Below are 24,092 nucleotides of genomic sequence, written 5' to 3'. Positions count from 1 at the left end.
TTTTTAATTTACATCAAGTTAGTTAGCATACAGTGAATAATTTCAGGAGAATCCAGTCTTTCACACCTTATGTATAACACTCAGTGCTCATCCCAACCAGTGTCCTCCTTAATGCTCCTTGCCCATTTAGCCCATCTCCCAAACCCACAATCCATCCAGCAATCCTCAGTTTGTTCTCTGTATTTAAGAGTCTCTTATGTTTTGTCACCTCCATGTTTTTATATTATTTTTGCCTCCCTTCCTTTCTGTTCATCTGTTTTCTATCTTAAATTCCACAGGAGTGAATCATATTTGTCTAACTTCACTTAACATAACACACTCTAGTTCCATCCACGTTGTTGCAAATGGGAAGATTTCATTCTATTTGATTGATGAGTAATACTTCATTGTATATTTATATACACAACATCTTCTTTATCCATTCAATCTGCTGATAGACTTTTGGGCTCTTTCCATACTTTGGTTATTGTCAGTAGCTCTACTATAAACACTGGGGTGCATGGCCCCTTTGAAACAGCACACCTGTACCCTTTGGATAAATACCTAGTAGTGCAATTGCTGGGTCACAGGGTAGTTCTATTTTTAATTTTTTGAGAAATCTCCATACTGCTTTTACAGAGTGGCCACACCAGTTTGCATTCCCACTGGCAAAGCAAAAGGGTGCCTCTTTCTCCGCATCCTCGCCAACATCTTCATTGCCTGAGTTGTTAATTTTAGCCATTATGACTGGTGTGAGGTGGTATCTCATTGTGGTTTTTGATCTGTATTTCTATGATGAGTGATGTTTACCCTTTTTTCATGTGTCTGTTAGCCATCTGGATGTCTTCTTTAGAAAAGTGTCTATTCATGTCTTTTGCCCATTTCTTCACTGGATTACTTGTTTTTTGGGTGTTGAGTTTGATAAGTTCTTTATGTCATTTTCAAATATCTTCTTCCATTCCATTGGTTGCCTTTTAGTTTTGCTGATTGGTTCCTTCACCGTGCAAAAGTTGATCATCTTGATGAGGTCCCAATAGTTCATTTTTGCTTTTGTTTCCCTTGCCTCTGGAGACATGTTGAGTAAGAAGTTGCTGCAGCCAAGGTCAAAGAGGTTTGTGCCTGCTTCCTCCTCTAGAATTTTGATGGCTTCCTGTCTTACATTTAGGTCTTTCATCCATTTTGAGTTTTTGTGTATGGTGTAAGAAAGTTGTCCAGGTTCATTCTTCTGAATGTCGCTGTCCAGTTTTCCCAACACCATTTGCTGAAGAGACTGTCTTCATTCCATTGCATATTATTTCCTTTGTCAAACATTACTTGGCCATACGTTTACATGTCCATTTAAGAGTTCTCTATTCTGGTCCATTGATGTAAGAGTCTGTTTTTATGCCAATACCATACTATCTTGATGACTACAGCTTTGTAGTACATCTTGAAGTCTGGAATTGTGATGCCTCCAACTTTGGTTTCCTTTTTCAGGATTGCTTTGGCTATCTGGGGTCTTTTCTGGTTCCACACAAATTTTAAGATTGTTTGTTCTAGCTCTCTGAAGAATGCTCATGTTATTTTCATAGGGATTGCATTGAATATGTAGAATGCTTTGGGTAGTATCAACATTTTAACAATATTTGTTCTTTCAACCCATGAGCATGGAATGTTTTTCCATTTTGTGTGTGTGTGTGTGTTCTTCAATTTCTTTCATAAGCTTTCTATAGTTTTCAGTGTATAGGTTTTTCACCTCTTTGGTTAGGGTTATTCGTAGGTATTTATGGTTTTTGTCACAAATGTAAATGGGATCAATTCCTTGATTTGTTTTTCTGGGGCTTCATTACCGGTGTGTAGACATATAACCGATTTCTGTGCATTGTTTTTATGTCCTGTGACTTTGCTGAATTCATGGATCAGTTCTAGAAGTTTTTTGATGGAATCTTTTGGGGTTTCCATATAGAATATCATGTCACCTGTGAAAAGTGAAAGTTTGACTTCCTCCTTGTCGATTTGGATACTTTTTATTTCTTTGTATTGTCTGATTGCTGAGGCTAGGACTTCCAATACTGTGCTGAGTAACGGTGTCAAGAGTGGACATCCCTGTCGTGTTCCTGACCTTAGGGGGAAAGCTCTCCATTTTTTCCCCATTGAGGATGTTATTAGTGGCAGGTCTTTTTTATCTGGCTTTTATAATCTTGAGGTATGATCCTTCTATCCCTCCTTTCTTGCGGATTTTTGTCAAGAAATGATGCTGTCAAATGCTTTCTCCACATCTATTGAGAGGATCATGTAGTTCTTGTCCTTTCTTTTATTAAAATTTTTTTTAACGTTTATTCATTTTGGAGACAGAGAGAGACAGAGCATGAATGGAGGAAGGTCAGAGAGAGAGGGAGACACACCATCTGAAAGAGGCTCCAGGCTCTGAGCTGTCAGCACAGAGCCTGACGCAGGGGTCGAACCCACGGACCGCGAGATCATGACCTGAGCCGAAGTCAGATGCCCAACCGACTGAGCCACCCAGGCGCCCCGTCCTTTCTTTTATTAATGTGATGTATCACATTGATTGATTTGCGGATATTGAACCAGCCCTGCATTCCAGGTATAAATCCCACTTGATCATGGTGAATAATTCTTTTAATGCATTGTTAAATCCAGTTGGTTAGTATCTCATTGAGAATTTTTACATCCATGTTCATCAGGAAAATTGGGTCTATAGCTCTCCTTTTTAGTGGGGTCTTTGTCTGGTTTTGGAATCAAGGTAATGCAGGTCTCCTAGACAGAGTCTGAAAGTTTTCCTTCCATTTCTATTTTTTGGAACAGCTTCAAAAGAACAGGAGTTAACTCTTGTTTAAATGTTTGGTACAACTCCCCTGGAAAGCCATCTGGCCCTGGACTCTGGTTTTTTGGGGGAGATTTTTTATTACTAATTCAATTTCTTTATTGGTTATGGGTCTGTTCAAATTCTCAACTTCTTCCTGGTTCAGTTTTGGTAGTGTATATGTTTCTAGGCATTTGTCCATTTCTTCCAGATTTCCCAATTTATTGGCATATAATTGCTCATAATATCCTCTTATTATTGTATTTCTGCTGTGTTGGTTGTGCTCTCTCCTCTATTATTATTTATTTGGGTCCTTTTTCTTTCCAAACTGGCTAGGGGGTTATCAATTTTGTTAGTTCTTTCCAAGAACCGGCTCCTGGTTTCACTGATCTGTCCTTTTCCCCCCCCCAAAGCATTGATTTTTGCCATAATCTTTATTATTGCCAGTCTTCTACTGGTTTAGGGATTTATTTGCTCTTCTTTCTCCAGCTCTTTAAGGTGTAGACCTTTCTTCCTTCTTAAGAAAGACCTGTACAGCTATATACTTCCCTCTTATGACCGCCTTTGCTGGATCCCAGAGGTTTTGGGCTGTTGTGTTACTTTCATTGCCTTCCATATACTTTTTAATTTCCTTTTTAATTTCTTGGTTAACTCATTTTCTTCAGTAGGATTTTTTAACCTCTAAGTATTTGTTGTCTTTCCAAATGTTTTCTTGTGGTTGATTTCGAGTTTCATGACACTGTGGTCTGAAAATATGCCCGGTATGATCCTGATCTTTTTGAATTTGTTGAGAGCTGATTTGACCCAGTATGTGATCTATTCTGGAGGATGTTCCATGTGAACTTGAAAAGAATATGTATTCTGTTGCTTTAGGATAAAATATTCTCAATACAACTGTTAAGTCCATCTGGTCCAGTGTGTCATTGAAAGCCACTGTTTCCTTGATTTTCTGTTTAGATGATCTGTCCATTGCTCTAAGTGAGGTGTTAAAGTCCCATACTATTATGGTATTATTATCATTGAGTTTATGTTTGTGATTGATTTTTATATTTGGGTCTTCCACGTTGGGAGCATAAGTGTTTACAACTGTTAGATCTTCTTGGTGGGTAGACCTCTTAATTATGATATAATGTCCTTCATCTCTTTTAACAGTCTTTATTTTAAAATCTAGTCTGATATCAGTATGGCTACTCTGGCTTTCTTTTGGTGACCATTAGCACGATAGATGGTTCTCCATTCCCTTACTTTCAATCTGAACATGACTCTAGGTCTAAAATGGGTCTCTTCTAAAGAGCAAATAGATCTTGTTTTCTTATCCATTCTGTTAACCTATGTCTTTTGATTGAAGCATTGAGACCATTGACATTTAGAGTGAGTACCAAAAGATCTGAATTTATTGCCATTGTGTTGCCTGTAAAGCTGGAATTTCTGGTGGTGTTCTCTGGTCCTTTCTAGTGTTTGTTGCTTTTAGTCTTTTTTTTGTTTTGTTTTGTCTCATCTTTTCTCCTCTCAGAGAATCCCCTTAAAATTTCTTGCAGGGCTGGTTTAGTCATCACAAATTCCTGTACTTTTTGTTTGTCTAGGAAACTATCTCTCCTTCTATTTTGAATGACGGCCTTGCTGGATAAAGAATAATGGCTGCATATTTTTCCAATTTAGCACATTGAATATATCCTACCACTCCTTTTAGGCCTGCCAAGTTTCTGTGGATAGGTCTCCTGTGAACCTGATCTGTCTTCCCATACAGGTTAAGGACTTTTTTTCCCTTGTTGTGTAATTCTTTGTGTATTTTGTGAATTTGACTAAGATATGCCTTGTTGATTATTGGTTTTTGTTGAATCTAATGGGAGCTCTCTGTGCTTCTTGGATTTTTTTTTTTTTTTAATTTTTTTTTTTCAACGTTTTTTATTTATTTTTTTTTGGGACAGAGAGAGACAGAGCATGAACGGGGGAGGGGCAGAGAGAGAGGGAGACACACAGAATTGGAAACAGGCTCCAGGCTCCGAGCCATCAGCCCAGAGCCTGACGCGGGGCTCGAACTCACAGACCGCGAGATCGTGACCTGGCTGAAGTCGGACGCTTAACCGACTGCGCCACCCAGGCGCCCCATGTGCTTCTTGGATTTTGATGTCTGTGTCTTTCCTCAGGTTAGGAAAGTTTTCTGCTATGATTTGCTCACATAAAAAACCTTCTACCACTTTTTCTCCCCATTTTCTGGGACTCAAATGATTCGGATGTTATTCCTTTTTAGTGAGTCACTGAGTTAATTCTTGTATCGTGCTCTTTTACCTTACTTCCCCTTTTTTTCAGCTTCATTATTCTCCATAACTTTGTCTTCTATTATCACTGACTCACTGCTCTGCTTCATCCATCATTGCTGCTGTGGCATTCCAAGTGCATCTCAGTGATAGCATTTTTTAATTTCGTCCTGACTAGACTTCACCTCTTATCTCTGCAGAAAGGGATTCTATGCTTTTTTCAACCCCAGCTAGGATGCTTACCATCGTGGTTCTAAATTCTAATTCAGACATCTTGCTTCTACTCATGTTAAGTCCCTGGCTGTCATTTCTTTCTGTTCTTTCTTTTGGGGTGAATTCCTTCATTTTGTCATTTTGGAGGAAGAAAAAGCATAAAAATTAAAAAGATTAAAAACACCACCAAAAAATCAAATGAAAGAAACTAGCTCCTAGGTATAGTTTGGTCTGGGTATTGAAAGAAGCTTGATTGCATAGAGGAAAAAAGGAAAGAAAAGAAAAAAAAAGTAAAAATTGTTTAAAAATTAAGAATATGTATACAATAAAATAGAATTAAATGAATTGGAGAAGGTAAAATAGAATAAAAAATAAATCTGCAAAAAATAGTAAAATTTTTTTTAAATTTATATAAAAATGGAAAATAAAAATGTTTTCTCTTTCTGTATCCAAGAACACACACACACACACACACACACACACACACACACAACATATGGACCAGTGAAAAGAATGAAATCTGAATGAAATTACATCCAGATTCCCCTAGAAGTCAAACTATGAAGCACTTTATATTCCGTACCCTAAGCAGGCAGAGGGACTTGTGGTGGTCCTCTAGGGCTTGCTTGGTACAGTTGGGCAGGGCTTGGTGTAGTAGCTCCATTCTCCACTAGGTGGTGCTACTTAGCTTACTGGGGTGGCTCAGTGTGGCACATGTGCCCACATATGCACATGCGTGGGAGAGGTGAAAATGGCATCACCCAGCTTACCAGTCTCTAGCATCAGAACTCTGTGCTCTACCTGGCTAGCAATCAAGCACCCCTCATTTGTCTCCAGCTTCTGGCAACTCCCTGCTTCTATAGTGTCCATGTCCAAGCCATTAGCCTTCCAGGCAGCAGTGCCCTCATGAATTTTATCTCAGATGGGGCTGTTTCCAAACCCCTCACTTCTGAGGGCCCTGCGGCTTAGACCCTCTCCAACCCTCTAGGGGAGAGTCTCACCAAGAAATGGCCAGATGCCAGGTTGCCCCTGGGAACATTCCTACAATCACGCTGCTATAGACACTCAGAGGTTGTGGCTGGATGCTGGTTTGCCCCAGAGTAAGTTTGTGCGTAGCAGCAGCATTTCAGGGATTCTGGTAAACACACAACCTGCATCAGGTTTCACCACACCCTTGTGTTTTTTGTTTCAATACCACAATTGTATTCTCTGAGGTCCACTGGGACCTTTGCCTGTGGTGAGACCGTGCCAAATGCCCTCCTTGCAGGGTAGCAGGGGAACCGCTTCCCTCCGTGTGGCTCACAGACCCCTCAGACCTCGCTGCCTGCTCCTGGGGATTTGCTCTTCTCACCAGGGGACAGCCAGGTATTGGGCTGTGGGATTCCCAATGCTGCTCTGTCCTGTATAGAGTCCTAATGATATTGAAACCCTCTCCTTCCTCCTTTCTCCCTTTCTTGTTCGGGCACTTATGGGTGCTTCGACTTTCTCTCCAGCTTTCAGGGGACTGTTTTTCCTGTACTCTCCCCCTTCCCCTTTCTCTGTCCTCTGTCCACAAATACCACTCCCTACCCTCCACGGCTTCTCTCTCACCCTCTCACCTCTCCACACTGCATACCTGCTGAGTTCTTTGGCTCAAGTTATGCAGATTGTTGTTAACCTTCAGATCTATTTTCTAGGTGTGCAAAATGGTTTGATGCTGATCTAGCTGCATTTCAGGGATAAGAAAAGCCAAGAACTTCCATGCTCTTCCGCCAACTTGACACCCTCCTCAACAGGTCTTGAAACCATCCTAGGAAACCCTAGGTTTCCATTTCTATCAGTTAATCTCTTTCAGCGTACCTTATTTGTTTATTACACTCCTCACAATTTTTAATTATACATTTATTTGTTGGCTAACTTGTTTATTTTCTATCCTCCACACCCTCCACCAAAGATTTCTGGGACCAAGTCTGTTTTATTTACCAACAGTACAGTGTCTGGCATATAGTAAGTGCTGAAGAAAAAATGTTGAATGGATGGATGAATGGAAAGCAGGGAGGCAGCAAGATAGAAAGAAGAGAGTGACACAGGGATTTTATACAAATGAGACCTGACTTCAGTTCGGTTCAGCCACCAGTGACTGAGCACCATGTCAAACAATGGGTTAGAAAAACAATAGTGGACAAAAGATTGCTACTCTCAACAGGGAATTTAAACTCCAATCATCTGTGTGGTTTGCAATAACCATGTTGCCAAGGCCAAACATGGGTCTGACTTGGAAACATCAAGAGATCCACAAAGCATCTGATTGTGCCATGCTTCATCAGGGTACAATCCTAAGAAATTCAGCATCAAATTCTATCACGTGTTCAAGAAGTAAGAAGGCCTTTCTAGTTAAGCCTGAAACACAAAACTATATAAAAGATGGTGACTCTATATAAGTAGAAGCTAAGAAGAATCTATCATCAGAGATTGGTATTGGGGGAAAAAAAAACCTTATTAGAAGATGAATCTTCTTTTCTCCTGCAGAATCTGCTTGTAGTCTTTAAGAGCACTGTCTACCTTTCATATCTACAGCCACTACTATCTTCTAGAAGATGAATAAACAGTCAATCTACACACCTCTGTATGTGTATAATGATTTTTTTTTTTTTTACACTCAAAGACAAGTTGGCTTGAATTCTTCACTTCTAACACTATAGCTGCTGTTCTAAATTTCTTACCATCAACAGTTTTAATATGTTAAGCACGACTGGGTCATTTTGAACTGTTTTAGTGTTGCTGGAAAAAGGGAAATCAAATTGGTTATTTGCCTTTGTGAAAGAAAAGAGCAGTTGAGCACTGGAATAATGTGTGCGTGTACACTCACAAACCTGGAAACAAAGATCAGACTGAAATACAAATGAGAACAAAACTAATGTCTATCAAAACTCCTACAACAATGTCTGTAATGATGTGAAACGCCAAAGTATTGCCCTAGGGAAGCCCAGGAAGCATAATTTAGGGAGACACAAAATACGTGCCTCAGTCATGGAAGCCGACTTCCCCTCTCCCAGTGAGAAAGTCACTCAACCAATTCAAGGATGAAATAGACGTGGACAAAGCAATTGCCTGAATAGCATAATTAGCTGACAGCTCAGAATGTTTTCTAATTCAATTACCAGCCCTATTTATCAGGGCCAGGCCACGCTCTGCCATGGAGATTTCAATCTGCCCTTGCTGACGTCAATGGAAGACTGCCTGACAGTTCAAAAGGCATAAATGAAATGCTGGGTCAATTTTTCACGTTAAAAACAAAACATCCTAGTCCTCAGATTTTCTCTTTTATTTTTATCTATCCATCCATCCATCCAAACATCAATATCCCCGTGAACCTATAGTCTAAATACATCACCAGTTCTTTTTTAAAGCTGGCTTCCTCTCTTGGTCTCCATCTCTTGCTCTCCTGCACTCAGTTCATATTTCAGTGACTGATTTTCTGCAGTAGAGTGGGCCGTTCACAGCTATCTCTAGTTCTGAAGAGATCTCAGAATCCCATCAAGGTTTAATTTTAGCCACCCTCAACCTACAGTCCCATATCAAGCAATTTAAGAGCTTATCAAAAAGCTGGTATGCATCAAAAATGTAACAGTTCTGGGGCACCTGGGTGGCTCAGTTGGTTAAGCGTCTGACTTTGGCTCAGGTCATGATCTCACAGTTTGTGAGGTCGAGCCCTGCGTCTGGCTCTGGGCTGACAGCACAGAGCCTGGAGCCTGCTTCAGACTGTCTCCCTGTCTCTCTGCCCGTACCCCACTCACACTCTGTCTCTCTCTCAAAAATAAATATTTTTTTTAAATGTGACAGTTCTTTGATACTCTTAAGTAGGAAATGGGTTGAGGGACACTAATGTTTAGTCAGTACTGCGGAGTAGACATTTATCTCTTTTCCCAATAAGAGAGATGGACACAGGAGTTATGTGCTGGGTGCCATACTCCACTAGAACACCAGTCTCTTGAAGACAGAACTTCATCTAAGTGCTCAGTCTCCAGTTTTTAGGATGGTACCACAGAAAGAACTCAGTAAATCCTCTTCTGTGGGTGAAAGAATGACTATGCCCTGCCTCTTAAATGTGAGCATCTACTCTCACTTCCCTCACTTCAGGCAATATTCATCTTCTAAAAGAAAAAGCAATTATCAAAAGTAATACAAAGCTTTTTTTTTCCTCTTCTCTTCCCAAACAATTCGGTCCTAAAGACATCAGATTGGTCTCTACAAAGCAGGAGCCTATAGTAGGAGGGTGGGGGAGGGCAGAAGCTATGATGGCCCATGGGATGTTCCAGCACAACTGACATGTAGAGGGCATCCATATTAGCAAAGAAAACATTAATGCAAAAGGTCAAGTAACCTCTCCAGGTCTCTGTTAATGTAAGATTTACTGAATGAAACTTTATTTCCAGCAGGCATGTCCAACAGACCCTTGACACTCAATAAATAGATATATTCCCAGTTGCAACCTCCAAAGATCCCTATCATGATCTGCAAGTTCACTGAGACACAAAGTGTACTCACAGCACTTCAAGACTGGTGTACAACTGATTCATGGCCCTGGTCGGTCACTTGACATAATACCATAACCTCTTGATAGTCACCTTTAAACAAAAATTCAGAATGAGGGGACTGAGAAAGAACTAGTATTAGGCAACTGGCCATTTTCTGACCTTTAGTCCCACCAAGGTGCTGGGAAAATGCTCTACACTCATCTGTTTTCTGTTTGATGGCTACTTAGATATGAAGGCATTATATGCTACACGCACCATTCTTGTGCAGAAGACACTACACAGCGTTCAAAAATGTTTCTGTGTCTCCTCTTTGGACCTCCTTTGGGCTATTTCTACGTGAGAACTAGTAGGTAACATTGGAAGCCACTTTAGGTAGAGGATTATTCCAGGGATGCAAAAATGGTTCAATATTCACAAATCAATCAATGTGATATACCACATCACCAAAATGAAAAAAGCACATGATCATCTCTATAGTTGCTGAGAAAGCAACTGATAAAATTCGACATCCAATCATGATGAAAACTCCCAACAAAGTAGGTTTAGAGATAAAAATCCTTTGACACAATGAAGGCCATATATGAAGACCCCACTGCAAGGCGGAGGCCCACGTGGGGCTGTTGCTCAGCAGGCCCGACCTGGCTTTAGGCCCAGGGCCTCCCAGCCGGGGATTCGGCACCTGCACCCACGCAGCCGCTGCCAGCTCTCGAGGTGCACTGCGGCCCCCACTGCAGCATTCTACCTGGGTGGCTGGGCAGTCCGTGGGCAGCAGCGAGGCCACGCTGACCGACTATGGAGGAGCAGCAGAGCACAATGAGCTGGAGGCTCTCGAGTCCATCCACCCCGACTCCTTTCACAGGCAAGGGTCTCTCAGCTACCCCCTCAAGCCCCAGTTCTGTTCATGTTCTCTCTCACCAGCAGTACAGCTGTGCTGTGAGGACAGGAAGGGGATGAGTGAAGAGCAGCTTGAGAGTGTCATTAACCAGTAGTATCAGAAAATCCACCCAGTTTCACCATTACTCTGACATCTGAGGCCTGAGAAAATGAAGAAACTGTCCAGGCTACTCCTCAAGTTAACAAACAGTTAAAAATACCTAGATGAAGCCCCTCTATGAAATAATCTCCCAAGAAAATCTACAAGACAATGATGGCTCAGACATTTTAACACAATTAGCATTACAGGCAGAAGGAAACTATGGTATGGTGATGATCTTTAGGGACAGCTGTGTGAGAAAAACTAAATGAAACAGATCAAATAAAAACCAGAAGAGGGGCGCCAGTGGGGCTCATTTAGTTAAGCATCTGACTCCTGATTTTGGCTCTGGTCATGGTCTCATGGCTCATGGGCTCCAGCCCCGCATTGGGCTCAGTACTGACCATGCAGTGCCTGCTTGGGATATTCTCGCGCTCTCTCTCTCTCTCTGCCCCTGCCCAGTTCACATATGCTCCCTCTCTCAAAATAAATAAACATTTAAAAAGAAACTGGAAGAGAAGAAACAAAACAGAAAAAGAAGCAGACAAAGCTGAAAGGCAATTATTTCATGGCACTCCTGTTACAAATGAGAAGTTGGAAGGCCAAGTTTGATGCAGAACTCTTAGAAATTAAAAAGAAATGAATGCAAGAAGGAGAATGAGCAGGAAAGAATAAATTAAGTGGGAAACAGCTATGTGAAACACTGAAACAGATCATCATCTTGACACATCTGATACCCAGTTTTCAGAAGATGCTGCAAGCAGTAGACGCGGATGAACCTCGCAGGAAATGGAGGACTTGGAGCCAGAGGATGACAAGGATGACTCAGACTACAATCGTGCTGACCCAGAAGACACTGATCTGACAGATGAGTGGACTATCCCTAACTGCAGAGAGCCCAGACTACCACAGCATCTGTGGCTGTGCTGAGGTGTTGATCTTTTACTCTGAGAAAAAATACTTTTCAAGAGAATATTCATCTGATAGCTCTCATCATTCAGCTTAATAAACTGACCTTAAAGTTCAACAAAAAAAAAAGAGAGAGAGAAAGAAGAAAAAAAAAAAAAACCCACAGCTAATATCACTCTCAGTGGTGAAAAACAGAGCTTTTCCTCTAAGATCATGAACAAGACAAGAATGTCCACTCTCACCACTTTTATTCAACACAGTACTGGAAGTCCTAGCCACAGCAACCAGACAAGAAAAATAAAAGGCATCCAAATTGGTAAGGAAGAGGTAAAACTTTCACCATTTGCAGGTGACATGATACTGTACACAGAAAATCCTAACAACTCTGCCAAGAAACTACTAGAGTAATAAATAAGTTCAGTAAAGTGGCTGGATATAAAATTAATACCCAGAAATCTATAGCATTGCTATACACTAATAACAAAGTAGCAGAAAGAGAAATTAAGAAAATAAAAGCATTTACAACTGCATCAAAAATAATAAAATACCTAGGAATAAACTTAGTCAAGGAGAAAAAGACTTACATCCAAAAAACTATAAAACCGTGATCAAAGAAACTGAAGAGGATACAAACAAATGGAAATATCTACTAGGTTCATGTATTGGAAGAATTAACACTGTTAAAATGTCCATACTACCCAAAGCAATTTACAGATTCAATGCAATCCCTATCAAAATGCTAACAGCATTTTTCATAGAATTAGAACAAATAATCCTTAAATTTGTATGGAACCACAAATGACCCCAAATAGTCAAAGCAATCTTGATAAAGAAAAACAAAAGTGGAGTAATCAAAATTCCAGACTTCAAGTTACACTACAAAGTTCCAGTAATCAAAACAGTATGGTACTGGCACAAAAACAGACACACAGATCAATGGAACTGAATAGAAAACCCAGAAATAAACCCACGCTTATACAGTCAATCTTTGGCAAAGGAGTCAAGAAAATACAATGGGGAGGGGCGCCTGGGTGGCGCAGTCGGTTAAGCGTCCGACTTCAGCCAGGTCACGATCTCGCGGTCCGTGAGTTCGAGCCCCGCGTCAGGCTCTGGGCTGATGGCTCGGAGCCTGGAGCCTGTTTCCGATTCTGTGTCTCCCTCTCTCTCTGCCCCTCCCCCGTTCATGCTCTGTCTCTCTCTGTCCCAAAAATAAATAAAAAACGTTAAAAAAAAAAAAAAAAAAGAAAATACAATGGGGAAAAGACAGTCTCTTCAACAAATGATGCTGAGAAAATTGGATACATATATACAAAAAGAGGAAGCAGGACCACTCTCTCACGTCATACACAAAAATAAACTCACCATGGATTAAAGATCTAAATCTGAGACGTGAAACTATGAAAATCCTAGAAGAGAGCACAGGCAGTAATTTCTCTGATATCAGCTGTAGTAACATTTTTCTAGATAGGTCTCCTGAGGCAAGGGAAACAAAAACAAAAATAAACTATCAGGACTACAGTAAAATAAAAAGCTTTTGCACAGCAAAGGAAATCATCAACAAAACAAAAGGGCAACCTATGGAATGGGAGAAGATGTTTGTTAATGATATATCTGATAAGGAGTTAATATCCCAAATATATAAAAAACTCATATAACTAAACATCAAAAAAAAAAAATCTAAAAAGGGGCAGAGGACCTGAATAAATATTTTCCAAAGATGACATCCAGATGGCTAAGAGACACAGGAAAATATGCTCAACATCACCCATCATCGGGGAAATGCCTTATCAAACCACAATGACATGTCACCTCACACCAGTCAGAATGGCTAAAATAAAAAACACTAAAAACAAGTGTTGGCAAGGATGTGGAGAAAAAGAGATCATTATGCACTGTTGGTGGGAAAGTAAAGTGGTGCAGCCACTGTGGAAAATAGTATGGAGGTTCCTCAAAAAATTAAAAATAGAAATACCATATGATCCAGTAATTCCACTACTGGGTATTTACCCAAAGAAAACAAAAACACTAATTCAAAAAGACAGATGCACCCCTAAGTTTACTATAGCATGGTTTACAATAGCCAGGATATGCAAGCAGCCCAGGTGTCCATTGACAAATGAATGGATGAAGAACATGTGTTGCATATATACACAAGGGAATATTATTCAGCCATAAAAATGAAATCTTGCCAGGGCACCTGGGTGGCTCAGTTGGTTGAGCATCTGACTCTTGATTTCAGCTCAGGTCATGATCCCAGGGTCATGGGATTGAGTCCCACATCAGGCTCTGAGCGGAGCATAGAGCCTGCTTAAGATTCATTCTCTCTCCTACTTCCCCTCTACCCCACTCACATGCTCTAATTAAAAAAAAAAAAAAAAAAAAAAGTAAACTTCAATGAAATCTTGCCATTTCTGATGACATGAATAGAGCCAGAGGGTATAATGCTAAACAAATAAGTCAGTCAGAGAAAGACAAATACCCCATGATTTCTCTTATGTGGAAGTTCAAAAACAAATGAACAAAGGAAAAGAGAGAGAGACACAACCCAAGAAATAAACTCTTAACACTACCCAGAACACACTGATGGTTACCAGAGGGGAGGTGGGGGATGGGTCAAATAGGTGCTGGGGACTAAGAGCATACTTACTGTGATGAGCAATGAGTCATATATAGAATTACTGAATCACAATCATATTGTGCATTTTTGAAAGTAATCTAACACCATGTGTTAACTATACTGGAATTAAAATTAATTTCATTTTTAAAAAGAGATGTGGATTTACACAATGGACTATGTTACACAGCCACAAAAAAAGGAGGAGACTGTTCCATTTGAGACAACATGGATGGACCCAGGGGGTACTATGCTAAGTGAAGTAAGTCAGAATGAGAAAGACAAATAACATATGATTTCACTTATATGAGCAATCTAAAAAATAAAACAAATGAATAAACAAAAAGCAGAATCTGACCTATAAATATGGAGAATAAACTGATGGATGCCAGAGGGAAGGTGGGTAAAGGGGATAGGCAAAACGAGTGAAGCTGAGTGGGAGATACAGGATTCCAGTTATGGAATAAACAAGTCACAGGAATAAAAGGCACAATATAAGGATACAGTCAATGACATTGTAATAGTGATGTATGGTGACAGATGGCAGTTTCACCTGTGGTCAAAGTAGAAATAACGTATGACCTTATCCAAGTGTGAACTTGTACACCTGAAAACTAATGTAACATTGTATGCCAAATCAAACTAAAAAAAAAAGAAAAAGAAAATTAAATTCATCAAATAATGGATAAATATTTTTCTGAGACCTTACTATGTGCTAGGAGTTACAGAGATTCAGTAAGAGTTGTGGTTTCTAACTCTCAAGGAACTCAGAGTTAAGACCTCTGATGAAACCAGCTGCTTGGTCTAAGCCAGTTAAAAGCAGTGGCAGTCCTGAAAGACTGTATATACTTTTCAAATCTGAGAGTCTCTATAGTATGGACTTGGAGCACCGATGGTCTGTACACAGTCTCTTTCTAGAGAACGAATTTCACAACAACAGGAAGCACACTCTCCAAGCTTCAGAAACACACACACACACACACACACACACGTTTGTCCTTCTTAAAATGTCAGCAGATCTCAATGATAAACAGCTCAAGACTACAATGAGGAAAATGCTGCTGTGTTCTGAAACCAAAGCTAGCCTGGAGTAGCTCTGCCAGATCAAAGTCTCAGCTAAGTATCTGGGAGAAGATAACACAAAACCAAACAAAAAGGAAAGGCCAAGAACTGATAAAGAAACAAAAAGTATTGAGAACAATGAACTACCAAGAATCACACAAGTTCAGAAACTCTGATCTCTTCTTCCTTACGATTTCTCAGTATTCTTGACATAGATGAAGGAGCTGGAGGTACGACCATGATTGATGGGTGGGGAAAAGACCAGAGCACTTCAGTTACTGCCTGGGAGGAAGAACTAATTCTACCCCAAGGACTTGAACATCATCTGAAGCATGTCAAAGTGTTGGCCTGAAACCAAATTCTGCCATAGGGTGTAGTCTCCCTTTCCATCTGGGTAACACAAAGCTGCAGATGAACAGCCTGCTGGGCTATTTTGTGCACCACAGGTCTCTTCTATAAGACATCTCCTTTAAAAAGCAAAATTTCAAAAACTATTCAATTTGGATGAAGAATGGCATCAAAAGAGCTGTGATGGTTTTAAAACACGTCCATAAATCCTTTGATATTTCTCCCATCAATAGGGAAAGTCTAATTCCTCTCCCCTCAAACTTGGGTTATTGGAATGGCTTGCTGTCTATGAACAGAATGAGACAAGAGTGATACACTGTATGAATTCCAAGACTAGGTCATCAAAAACGTTATATCTCTTGAGATACTAGCTTTTGGAAGCCAGCCACCATGCTGTGAAGAAGCGTGGGCCACATGGTGAAGCCACATGTAGATGTCCTGGCCAACAGCCCAAGCTGAGATCTAGCCAGCATCAACTGCTAGACATGTGAGAAGGCCTTCCCAACGCCTCCATCCAGCCCGAACCACCGTCTGATGGCCAATGCATAAAGAACTCTGAGCAGCTGAAGAACTGTCTGGCTGAGCCCAGTCAACTCCAGAACATGAGAGAAAACAATAATCAGTAAGTGCTATTCTTTCATACTGCTAAGCTTAGGATGATTTGTTACACCACCACAACTAGAACAAGGGCTTCCAACTAATTTGCCCTTTGCAGTGATTCTCTATGATCTCCCAGAAATAAACAGTTCTGCTTATGCTGGGGTTAGGGACAGAGGACACCATGGCTGCCATCAACCAGACTACCACACAGGACCAAAATGGATACAGGTGTCATGGCCTCTTCAGGCCTCAGGGCTGCTGTATTCACTTCTACTTGGAGGCTAAAAGAAGACTCATAGTCTCAGTAAACAATCTCCACAACAGGTAAAGCTCAGTGGCCACTGAGAATCCTGTGCTGGGCATTGAAAGAACACACACAGCAGAGGCTATCAGGACTAGGGAAGGCCCCTCTCCTACCGGACCCGAGGGGGTTAACTTTCAACTCCCGACTTGCATCTCTTCTTCTAGAACTATACATTCGCAGGGCTTTGAAATCCTGCCCTTTTTAAGTCTCCCCAAATTATCCCCAGCCCCTCATCAGGCAAACCTAAAATTCAGTTAGATGAGGCTAACACATCCAAAACAAGGAAGAAGGAAATCTCATAATCCAAAAACCAAAGGTTTCAAGCAAAGCAGCCAGACAAAAGGGACCCATAACAAAGGAGGAAAGTGTGGGTGGAAAGCAGCCGCGTGAAGCAGTGACAGGGCCTCCCAGCTTGTTTCTAAAGCCACACACAGGCAGGCCCTGGTGTGCAGGAGGCCAGCTCCAACATCCTGGAGAGGCACTTCCCACCAGACTCCTACACCACACTTAGGAGGAACCCACCATTGAGCCGGTAGTTTACAACACTCTCCCTTCACTCCTCTCTGGGGAACCTCAGAGTAGGCATTACATCCACCCACTTGTCGAGCTATTTTATACAAGCAGCAATTATATCATGCTTCAAAGAAGGAAAAAAAATCCTCTCTTATTTTAGCAAGTATGTAATATGAGATGGCCATAGAGTAACAAATGTGTCTGGTTTAAAAAGTGATCTTGTTGACTAGTTTTGATTCCATATCCTAGGAGTCAGAGAAGCCTTATAAAACTAGCCAGACGCAGACATGGCCAACTCAGGGAGAGGAGAGGAAGGCACAGCTTGGTACCAGCTGTAAGCAAGGCGGGGGGACAATAGAAATGGTTAAGATCTTAGGCCTGGGTCCCATCTCAGACTAACAGGTTCTGGGATCTCTAGGCCTCTCATAAAGCAGAGAAGCAGCCTGCTGGTAAAGAATGGACATCTGGACTGGCATTCGCCCAAACGGGCTAAGCACATTTAGTCCTCTTTACGGAGTCATTCTTCACTAGCCCAACAGTAAAGGCCTTACTTATCTTCCAACAATTTCCACGGAAAACAAGCCCATGTAGTCACAGATACTCAGAATGTCTAAATGTATACCAGTCACCATATCGTTCTAATCATCTTTAAGCTACCTCCCCCTGGAGCTGAGTCTCCACCCAGGAGGGTATTCTGATGTGCCTGTACGGTCTTCAAACTACCCAGGCTGTTTCCCTTGCAGATGGCCGAGACCTAACCTAGGCTACAATACCAAGGAGGGTCAGCAGACTAAGTCAAATAACTTAACTATGGGAAAATCCACAGTAAACATGAATATGGGGCAAAGGAACCATACATGCTCCATTCCTCATCCTGCTTTTTGGGGCAAGCCCTGTATTCTGGTCACACTAAATAAACCATATGTCTTGATTTGCCCAGGACAGGACACCTTTAATTTTCAAGAGCATTTGGATTTGGATGATCTATTATAGATCACTTTACCTAAAAGCCAATTTAAGCCAGTGAAAGAGGTCAATTAAATTTTTCTTGACTAAACCCTCAGGCGCTTCATCCAAAAGGCTTCTTTTTTATCTTTCCACTTGCGCTCGTGATTTCTTCTCCGTGAATTATGGAAGTGGTGCTGCCCTCTTTACCACTGGTACAAATCCTCCTTTTCCTTTAAGCCTCAGCTCAGGAACCACGTCCTCCGGGAAGCTTCTCAGTATACTCCTACCTCCACAGACAGGCCTCTCCTTTCTTAGAAGGTCTAGCGTTACAACCTGGTACCTTTCTATGGTCTTAATACTATTTTCAAGTTGTTTTTGCATGTATAACTACACAAGTTGTAAGTTATTTAAAGGGAAAAATCTGTGTCTAATTATTTCTTTCACATCCCTTAAAAAATCTAGCTCTGTGACAGAGACATACTGTCTCCTGATTTCCAAACCTGCCTAACCAGCTGGCTCTGAGTCTCCAGGTGCCTCCTTCTGCTGACTCCTTCTCCCATAGTGCCCTGAACTCTCCTTTAAAGCAGCTAACACAGGTTGTAATTATATATTGATCTGGATGGTTTTTTGTTCAATGGTAGCCTCCCTGTTATATTGTAAGGTGTGTGTACTGTTTGTCACTATATACCTAAGATCCATGACAGTGCCTGGCAGTGTTTAAAAAATATCTGATTGGATGCATGTCAGATGACCAGACAGACAGATGGATAACGGAAGAAAGAAAAAATTGATCTCAAACTATAAATATAAAGGAAGCAGATTTCAGTTTTAGGGACTTAAACATCTAAGATAATCTTACATTTCTAAAAGATCACCTGGCAGTAGGTCACAGACTTATTAAAACCTCCCTTCCTCAGAAAGAGCTAGAGAACAGTTAGGCCTACAGCCCCATCCAGTCTAGGGTCTAAGACACGAGTGGCCATTTGGTGCAGATGGTACTGTACTTCTCCTTGCTACAGAAATTGCTCCCATACACAAACCACGGTCTCAAGCAGAAGAGGAAATGTAACATCCCCAGTGAACAGGTGGGAAGGCATCCAGGATCAAGCTCCTACAAGCATTTCAGACACCACCTCAGCGCGTTATCTCTGGGGCCCACAGCCTCTGACAGTCCAACTTAATTGTCCCAAGTCAGCAACATGAGATGTCATGGTGTTGACAGTTATAAATTGCTGTGGCAAAACTAGGCTGTGGGATCCCACTGTTTTTGCGGTTAGATCAATGTATATTGGGAAGTGCTGTCTAAGAGAGAATAATCAGCATAATTTTGGAACACTATACTGCCTGCTAATTAATGGAAAGGCCTGACATTTACATAATGCTTTAGAATTTACAAATACTTTCATATTTGCGCTCTCAATTGATCCTTACTACACCCCCATAAAGTAGCGGGCAGCCAGGATTAAATGCACCTGTCCTCTGACCCCTTGCTCTTTTCACCACACTCTGCACACCTTCAAGTGAACTGTACCTTTTCAGTTCTTAAACCAACAGATTTTCTTCTTTTTCAGCATATCATCATGAAGAGAATGCCAATTTATGGGAAATGAGTACAATTTATGGGAAGTGAAAAACCCCAGAAGGCATTCCCCAGTCAGCTCCCTCCCTCCCCCTGCACTAGCGGTGTGATGGGTGAGCTGGGCAGGCTTGCGGAGGGGAAATGAAGCAGCAGCAGGGACCCACCCACCACCCACCAACAGGAGAAACGAGATGCCCTATCAGCTTAAGGTCTGTCTCTCCAGCAAGTTGTGCTCAAACTTGCAAAACCTTCTGTTCAGGGACCAGCCCAGCCCGAGCAAGCAATCCCCAACAATGACTAGGACTGCGCTTCTAATACAGCAAAGGAAAATGTTAAAAGCTTGATAGAGGCCACTGGGGAAAGCTGCGCGATACTGGGAAAAATTCTGACCTCATCTTCCAGACACTATATATCTCCTGAGTCTATCAGTCCTCGGCAGTCGAGTTCACACCCTCGCTGCCTCTCATCTAGCCAACCAGAATAGTCTCCTATCCTGTTTCTGTGCCTCCAACTTTCCCTCCTTCCAGTCCGCCACCCACACTATCACCAATGCAATCCTCACGTCACCTCCTCTTGGGATCTTCCTCAGCCTCTCCCACCTGAGCCTTTTTGGAATTGCCCATCCCTTCTACGCCTCCATGGCACTTCTCTGGTGTAGTGTTTCTCCCCAGATGTACCAAAGTCCCCAAGGCAGCCGTCTTCTCTGCACACAGTCTCAAATCTAGGATGCACAAGGTGTGTGATAAATGTTTATCAAATTGAACCGATTATGCTTTATTTCTGCCCTTAACATTGAGCTTGTGAGGGAAGCAGAACGCTCAGTGGGGAACAGCAAGCAACGTCTCTGGGAAAGGATGAGGAGGGTGGTGAAGACAGAGGAGCCACAGCACTTGTGTGGCCGTGCAAGTATCTCCAGTCACTGCTCATCACAAGACAGGTGGGGAAGTGACCAACACCTTTTGCTCTTCCCTCAGAAGATTTCAAAGTCTCTAGTGAGAACTGTATGAGCATGGTTTCTTTGCCTTGTCCCGAAGGCTCTCAGTCTATGTGCACCAGCTGCAGGGTGCGTGTGCTATCGAAAGGGGAAATGGGAAGATGGGCACACCTTCTAATGTCAACCCTCAAAACCAAAAGGGAAAAAAAAACTTACCTTAAAATACGCCCTTGTCCCATTTGCTACAAACAGAGTTCATTCTGTGGTCAGCGTACTGCTGTCACTATTTGTGAACCACTGAGTGTCCTCTGCTAATGGGAAGGCTGCTGGGAATACGCTGTCCCCTCCACGCTGGAGATCTTCCCAGGGCCAGATCTCAGGCTGTCACAGTTTTCTCAACTCAAAATAGAAGGCACCACAGCAACCTACCCCAAGTACTGTATCGAATAACAATAACGAAGAACACGTGTGATGCAGAGCGTTCACACCATCACTGCTGCTTCTCCTGCCAGCTCTCTCCCATTACTACTCCAATTCTGACCACATGTGAGTATCAACCCAAGACCCCACCACCTCTCATGGCCCTCCACTCCCTCAGCACCCCCCACCCCTCCTTGCCTAACTTAAGGCCATGACCACTCCCCTACACAAACTCAACTCCCCTGCCCCTTTCATGCTTTGCTGAACTTTCTTGGCTAAACTCCAACCCTGCACACAAAAATGTGTGCATAATCATTCACAACAGCATTATTCATGATAGCCAAAAAGTAGAAGCAACCCAAATATCCATCAACTGGGGAAGAGGTAAACAAAATAGTTATATCCATAAATGGAGTAGTATTCAGGCACAAAAAGGGACACCAACTGATACTTGCTATAACATGAATCAATCTCCAAAACATGCAAAGTCAAAGAAGGCAGATACAGAACCCCACATATTATATAATCCCATTCATATACCCACAACTTGCTAAATTTAATAATTATTGAGTTGTACACTTAAAGTAGGTGGATTTGATGGTATGTAAATTATCACCAGAGCACCAAAAAGCAACCACAGTGCTTAACTCAGTGCTTAACTCAGTGCTTAACTCAGTGCTTAACGCAGTTTAAACTCAGGTGGGTTCTTTACCCCGTCTTCCAATCATACTGTATTTCTCAAGCTCCTTTTGTTTCCTACTCTCAATTATTTCCCTCTCCTCAAATCCTGAACACCTCATCCCCACAAACTCCCTTCTCATCTGATAATCCTACTTCCTACTGCACAGAGAAACCAGAGGCCATCAGAGGAAAGCTGCCAGATACCCATTATCACACCCACCTGCTGCTTATTACTATCCTCTATCTAGCAGCTATGTGTGGCTATCTAAATTAAGATTAAACAAAATTAACAATTCAGTTCCTCATCCACAGTAGTCCCATTTCAAATGCTTAATAGCTGCATATGGCTCGTGGCTCTCATGTTGGCCAGTGTGGATACAGAACATCTCCATCACTGACAGAGACAATCTACCTGCTGCCTGTTTGAAACATCTTCTCTCACCCGCATCAAGGGCACCTGCTCCACCAATTCCTTCCTTTCTCCTACATGACCAGTTTCCAGGTAAGAGATCATTTCCATCAGTATACAAACATAACTGTGATTTCCCTCATTTCAAAAAAATAAAAGATGAACAGTTTGGGGTGATGCAAAGGTTTCAAAATAGATAATGGCATTGTCAACAGAAAAGAGAAATAATGACCATGTGACACGATAACGGTGTTAGTTGATGCTACTGCTGTGATCACAGGCCAACACAGAAATGCATCGAACCACCCTTCAATTTACAAAATGTGTAGGTCAATTTTGCAAATATAATTAATACCACTGAATCGTACACTTAAAATGGCAAACTGTAGGGTTTTTGTGTATAATTATGTTACATATATGCCATAATATAAAAAAAATCCAAAGGACACAATCCATCATCACTCCCCCTGCAGTGCCCACCACCATTCATAGCCCTATTTCTCTGCTTCCCGTTAGAGCAGAACTCTCCAGAAAACCTCTGTGTTCGCCACCTCCAGGTCTTGTCCTGCTGCTTTTGCTTTGACCCCTAACTTCCAAGTCACCATGCTCTGACCACTCCATCAAAACTGCTTTCATCAGCTGCCGAACCCAACCGACAGTTGTTATTATTCATCTTCATTCATCGGCAGGTTCTGATCACTCTGTCCTCCTAAAAACATCTTCTTCTCTGTTTGAGTCCCAGTCCTGCCTCTCAGGACCTGGTTCTCTACCTTTCACTTTCTGCCTGGGCTCTGCCCACCCCCCCGCCCCCCCACCCCAGGGCTCCCTGGACCTCAGCCCACAAACAACCTGACTCCTCCAGCTCAATGCCATGACTCCCTCACCTCAACATTCTGACTCCCCTCTTGTCATTAATTCGCAGGCCCTTCTGAAGAGCCAGACAGGCCCTGTTCTATTTGGTCTCTCTCTTTAAGATCAAGTAAGGCCTGTCCTTTCCTCGACTGAGCCTGGATTGCAAAAACAACAGATATGAACTTCTAGCTCCTTAAAGGACAGAGTCAATCTTCCTAGCAGTGTTATAATACTCAAAGACAGTTGAGGTTGATGGCCAAGAGTAATCCATTGCAAACACTTATTTGCATGGTCTTCAGTGGATGTGTTTTATTTAGATTCTTTTATTTGGATGACACCTGAATAAACTTTGCATGTGGTGCCTAGAAAAAGAGAGCACTGTTTTAGATTTCTCAGGAAACTGGACAAGAATAGATGTGTTTGGGCCCAAATAAAAATAAAATGAAATGATGCCTATTACAGTCAGCCCAAGACTGGAAGTTATTCAATCAAGATTCTAATTTGTACCCTTACTAGTCCTAGTACATCTCTTAGGATTAAAGCCACATACCTAGAAGCATCAAGGAATGGTCTGTAGGCCAAGCTGATCCATTCTTCTCTATTCGATGAGTATTTTGGCTCCCGGGGTGTTTCTCTCATCGTGTCCAAATCCACTAAATAATGGCATTTACTGATGTCAATCTGCAATGAAGAAAGGCCAAGTCTTCATCAGTAATTGCAAAGGTCCTTTCAGGGTAATGGACGTCAATTATAATCCTAAAAATTCCCACAGGGTCTTAGAAGCACAAACATCCAAGTCCTAGGACAATGTTATCTGTGCTGTCTCCACTCAAGATAGGAGTGTTGGGTGCTGGGCTGTTACTGAGGCTTCTAGGGGCAGGAGAGAAATACGCACCCAGACAAATATGTACGTAAGCTTTGGGAGTTCTGACTCTACTTTGGGTGTTAAGTTCCTCTGGCCTCATAGACACTTCTGAAGGCTAGCTTGAGTCCACCACATACTCAAAAAACTCTATTCTTCTGCTATCATTCCCTTCCAATCTATCACCTCTTATCTCAGAGATGGAAAGGCCACCACCTAACCACATATGCTAATATGTGAAACCCTGTCACTGCTGACAGAGACCTGTGAAGTTACCCTACACCTTTTAAGTGGTACAGAAATATCCTATATCA

General features: G+C 41.8%; 1 protein-coding gene across 2 annotated transcripts in view; it reads right to left on the bottom strand.

Annotated features, from left to right (window-relative positions):
* Positions 1-24,092, bottom strand: part of ALG9 (ALG9 alpha-1,2-mannosyltransferase) — a 100,379-nt gene that overhangs the window by 9,555 nt on the left and 66,732 nt on the right. The window contains exon 14 of one of the 2 annotated variants that reach the window (XM_049613610.1): positions 23,467-23,597. The exons of the other annotated variant lie outside the window; for it this stretch is intronic. Coding sequence (XP_049469567.1) covers positions 23,467-23,597 — 131 coding nt within the window. The remainder of the gene's footprint in view (positions 1-23,466; positions 23,598-24,092) is intronic. 2 annotated transcript variants of the gene reach the window in all.

The sequence above is a fragment of the Panthera uncia genome, chromosome D1 (genome assembly GCF_023721935.1).
Source record: "Panthera uncia isolate 11264 chromosome D1, Puncia_PCG_1.0, whole genome shotgun sequence".
In the NCBI taxonomy this organism is placed as follows: Eukaryota; Metazoa; Chordata; class Mammalia; order Carnivora; family Felidae; genus Panthera; species Panthera uncia.
This window is presented reverse-complemented; position numbering and strand designations above follow the sequence as displayed.